Here is a 5119-nt window from a genome sequence, read left to right on the forward strand (position 1 = left end):
ATGAGTGGGGACTCTCTGCTCCCGTATCACACGGCCCGGAGCAGCACCTGGGTGGACCTGTTCAACACCACCACGGGGAAGCTGCAGCAGCAACTGCACAAGGGCGAATACCACATATTCAAGTACGCAGCAATATTCGAGAGCGACTTCATCCAGGTCACGAAGAGGGGAGAAGCGATTGACGTGCACAACTGGGGCGGCATGGTGACCATGGGCATCACATCCACCAGCCCCGTCCTCCCGCTCCCAGACATCATGCTGCTGGCCCGACGGGCCACCGGCTGTGAAAAGCACGCCGAGCGCAGCCCGGCCACCAAGGGCAAGAGCCACAAGGCTGCAAAGACCTTAGAGCTCACCAGGCTCCTTCCCTTGGAGTTCGTGAGGATCTCCACTCACAATCGTGAGAAACAACAGCTGCGCGTGAAGCTTGCCACTGGCCGCTGCTTCTACCTGCAGCTGTGTCCCCCTCTGGACGCGCGGGAAGACCTCTTCGCCGAGTGGGAACAGCTGATTGACCTCCTGCGACCACCAGTGGACAGTGAAAGCAACACCTATGCCGTTCCCGTCTGGGACATGACCTGCGTGCCTGTGTTCGAGGAGGAGGAGGACGGGAGGAGCCCGGCCGTGGAGGATTTCCAAGGAAAGGGGCGTCAGGACCAGGTGAGCGTCAGCAGCCTCCACACGTGCCCTGAGGTGGCCGGGGCCACGTCTGCAGCTTTTGCGGGGGGCGAAGGGATCCAACTGGACTCCCACAAGCCCGATACCATGCCCGATGTGGCCACTGCGAAAGCAAAACCTACTACAGGGCTTGACAAAGCGTCCGCATCGCGGGCAACGACAAAGGTGGAGACAGCAGGGGTGGCAGGAGGCACCGCAGCGGGTGCTTTGAGCTCGGCAGTGATCAAGTCTCCTGCCGCTGAAGAGCAGAGCACGGCCATAGCAGCCACAGCCAGCGACGGGCCTGGAGGAAGCAAAACCAACATAGCCACTGGGGACACTGCCAGAACATCCCTGAGGAGCGGGAAAACGGCCTTGGCAGGTGCTGAGAACAATCCACAGTATGCTTCCAGCACGTCCACCAGCCTCTCCCCAGGGGCCGGCATGACTGTGGTCGGAGCAGAGCCTACCAGCAAGACTGTCAAAGGAAGAGCCGACAAGGACGATGACGGGACCCTCGTCTCAAGCTTGCCACAGGAAGGCAAAGTGAGCGAACAGGATGGCAGCTCACAGAGAGTGTCCCAGGCCCACAAGGGAAGAAGGGAGAGGAGGGAGCACTGGGGAGAGGACAGAGCTCTTACGAGCCCCTCGCTCTGCAGTTCCGTGGAAAGCCACCACAAGGCAGCGGGGAGCAAGACAATCCCCAAAGCAGCTGGCCCAGGCTCAGGCGGCCGCAGAGCCACTAGAGATGACCAAAAGGCCAAAGGCCACGGCAGCCCGGGGGGCAGCGAGCAGGGCACTGCTCCCAAAGGCATCAGCCGTGCTCCCATCACCAGTGAGTCCAAGACCTCGCACAGATCGGGCAGGAGCTTATCTCCAGCGCGTTCGGGTCCCACCACCAACATACTCAGCAGGATCAGCTCTTGCTTCAGGAATATGAGAGCCAGACTCACAAAAAAGACAGTGGCCTCGTCACGAAATAAACATGGGAGCATCCTGGCGAAGCCAGTGGAAGGGACCCGAATGGAGGCCATCACAGAGACAGCAGAGAGTGGCCAGGGGCTGGAAATCACTGGTGTGACATCTGAGACCATGGAGCCAGTGACCGTTGAAGCCCATCAATAGGACCTAGAGCTGGGAGCTGCAAAGGGGACCAGGGCTCTGGGAAATACCCCTGGAGAGCCCATTTCAGCTTCCTTACTGCAATTTAAATAAAAAAACATACAGTCTGAGAATGCACGCAGTGTTTTGTCTGAAGTTCTAGGTCCCGAAGCACAGCCGTAGCCTCACAGTGGATTCTGTGATGTCAGCTGTGCCACAGTCTGAGACCCAGTGTCCAGGCAAGGGCAGCCCCACCTCACACGCATGCTCAGCGCCAACAGCAGTTGGCTTCCATCTGGCTTCCACTCCTTTCTGGCTTTGCCCCTCAGGGCCATGGCTCAAAGTCAGACTATGGTCTGGGAAGCTCTCCTTCACTAGCCCCCTATTCTTTCTGTTTTTTGTTTGTTTGTTTGTTTTTTGCGGTACGCGGGCCACTCACTGTTGTGGCCTCTCCCGTCACGGAGCACAGGCTCCGGACGAGCAGGCCCAGCGGCCATGGCTCACGGGCCCAGCCGCTCCGCGGCATGTGGGACCTACCAGGACCGGGGCACGAACTCATGTTCCCTGCATCCTCAGGTGGACTCTCAACCACTGCGCCACCAGGGAATCCCCCCTATTCTTTTTATAAACGCTTATTCCCCCTGAAGGTCTGTAAACAGAGCCAGAACAGGACTCATGTCCCCTCGGGCTATTCAGTGGACAGAAATAAGGGCGGCAGTATTAGCTAGCAATCAGAACAGCAAGCACTCTCATCTAGACTTAGCCGTTCCCTGCCCAGGTATATACCCTGGAGAAACACACATGTTCTAAGAAACAACTCTGAGAATGTTTAGAGCAAAAATAACTTAACAGCAAAACACGGGAAACAGCCCAAATTTCCATCAGCAGAATTCATACAGCAGGATAGGATGAGATTGGAATATTCAATAGTGAAAAATAAATGAGCTACACACATTAGCATAGATCAACTTCTCATGATTTTTAAAAACATCAAAAGAATGGGATACAGTTCCACTCATGGAACCATTCTGAAACAAGCTCAAACAACAGATTGCATAGAGTACGTGTTTAAAACAACGGTAGCTAAAAATGAGGGAAGAGTAAACACAAAATTGAGGACAGTTTTCTCTAGGGTGGAAAGGCTAGGTCAAGGAGGTGGACACAAGGCTGTTAGTGCTGCTGGGAATTGTTCTGTCTCTTAAGCAAGATGGTAGGTACACAGGTGTTGTATTTTTCACATTTTACTAACTCTGAAATCAGGATGGTCCTACAATCACCGTGGCAGTTGTGAGAAAGTTATTGCCAATGTCTTTCTCTTTCTTTCACTTTTATTTATGCACAAAAGTGATGTCAGAAAGGCTTGGCATCTTTAAAGTACCTTTATTTAAGGTAAAGTACAAGAACACTTGTTTGGTTATTAGGAAAAGAAGGAACGATATGCCTATTTTACAGATGAGAACACTGAGGCTCAGAGAAGGTAACCTGCTCCAGTCGCACAATGGGATCTTTGCAGAACAGTGATCCACCAGCCCACTTCTCTATGCAAAGCCCTGTCTGTAGTTTGAGAAGGAAGCAAGCAAACAAGCCCGAGATAGGACCAGCACAAGAACCCGAGGCACCACCATTCTTACCATCATGTTCCAAAACTACAGAGATGAGCATCAATTTTACTAGATTGAGGGGAGGGAGGGGTGGGGGCTGGGAGCCGGTTTTCGAACTTCAGTGAGCTCACAGCTCTTAGCTGGCCTTTTCTCGAGAGCATCCAGTCCACCCTTGAGCTGTGTCTGGCTCCCAGGCTTCTACCTCTAGCCTCTGGCATGACCCGGGCTGCGGCCAGAAACAGGCTCCCACCTGGAATTCCAGCGTTCACTCCTGGAACGTCCAGCGTCCAGTCCTCCTCCAGCCACTAATTCAACTTTTCAATGCCCTGCTCAGAAGGGTTTCTCCACACCAAATCTGCAGGCACTTTTTTCTTCTGGGGCTCCAAAACCAAATCCTTAAACCTCACATGAGGGAGAGTATTTGTTAGGTCAGAGCATCCTTGTTGATTGGACCTCCAGTTTGTGACTTCCACAGACCTCATCACGGGAGGCTGGGGAGAGGTCTCTTCTGTTGGTGGACGGAATGGTGGGCACTTGGTGGGGAGCACTGCTGAGAAAGGGAGCCAGCCCAAGACCTACACATGTGCACTGTTTCCCCTGGCCAAACAAGGTTCCTGACCCCAGAATTAACCCAGAGTTTCCGAGAAGACTAGGAGCTGCAGGGAGCCGCAATTAATGCTTTACTCTCCACCAGCTTTTCCTTGGACCCAAGGAGGAGAAGTTACAAAAAGATCACATCACACTCCTTTGATCTTATGACTTCCACACAGGCAAGTGCAGGGAAACACTAGTCTGAAGGAAGAAAATGCATTAAAAACACGTGCATAGGGACTTCGCTGGTGGCGCAGTGGTTAAGAATCCGCCTGCCGACGCAGGGGACCCGGGTTCGAGCCCTGGTCCAGGAAGATCCCACATGCCACGGAGCAACTAAGCCCGTGCGCCACAACTACCGAGGCCCGCACGCCTAGAGCCCGTGCTCCCCAACAAGAGAAGCCAAAAATAAATAATAAAATAAATTTACAGAAAAAAAAAAAAACAAAAAAACACGTGCATAGCCCTTAGCTGTTTATAAAGTTCTTGAATGTGTGTGCCCCCTTCCGATTCTCACGTCTTTCCATTTTGCAGATAAGCAAACGGAAGTTCAGAGCATTTAAAGGACTGGCTCAAGGTGGCAGGTGATGGTGCAGAGAGGGAGCTACCTCGGTGCAACAACTTTCAGACAGTGTGCCACCCCGGTCCCGCACAGAGGTACACAGATGGTGGAGGAGACAGGACAGCACGAGTAATGATCACAACTCTGAGTGACAAATACAATGAGAGGCGTGTGTTTGGGGACTGGATCTATTCAGAGGAGGGGGTCTGGGGCATGGGAAGGAGTTCTGGGTTAGGGAAGGCTTCACAGGGGAATTGGCACTCACCATCGTCCACGTTTACTGAGATTTTATGAAAGGACAGACTAAGGACCGCCACTGCCAACTCTGCCTTATTCGATACAATTAAACCACGAGCTTAAATGGTTCAAATTGATCCCATCATCTTACATTCCTATAGATTTCATCCAGTAGCTGAATTTGGGGGAGGAAAAGAAAAAGGACCCACACAAAACTTTCCCACTTGAAGACATTTTTATTTTGGTAACGCACCTGAGTCCCTGGCAGGATGGGCCTGTCCTCCGCGGGGGCAGTGGGGTGTTTGGGAGAGGATGGGGGCCCTGCCCTGAGGGGGAAGCTGGGGGATGAGGCAAAGGGCTTTGTGACACT

General features: G+C 53.0%; 1 protein-coding gene across 1 annotated transcript; it reads left to right on the forward strand.

Moving 5' to 3' along the window:
• LOC307065809 (Golgi-associated RAB2 interactor protein 4-like) lies at positions 1-3049 on the forward strand (the record flags this gene model as incomplete). Its single annotated transcript, XM_079722765.1, has 2 exons — positions 1-774; positions 3044-3049. 2 exons carry the CDS (start codon positions 1-3, stop codon positions 3047-3049), a joined length of 780 nt encoding a protein of 259 aa, XP_079578891.1.
• Positions 3050-5119: the final 2070 nt, after the last annotated feature.

The sequence above is a fragment of the Hyperoodon ampullatus genome (genome assembly GCF_949752795.1).
Source record: "Hyperoodon ampullatus genome assembly, chromosome: 2".
Taxonomy (NCBI): Eukaryota; Metazoa; Chordata; class Mammalia; order Artiodactyla; family Ziphiidae; genus Hyperoodon; species Hyperoodon ampullatus.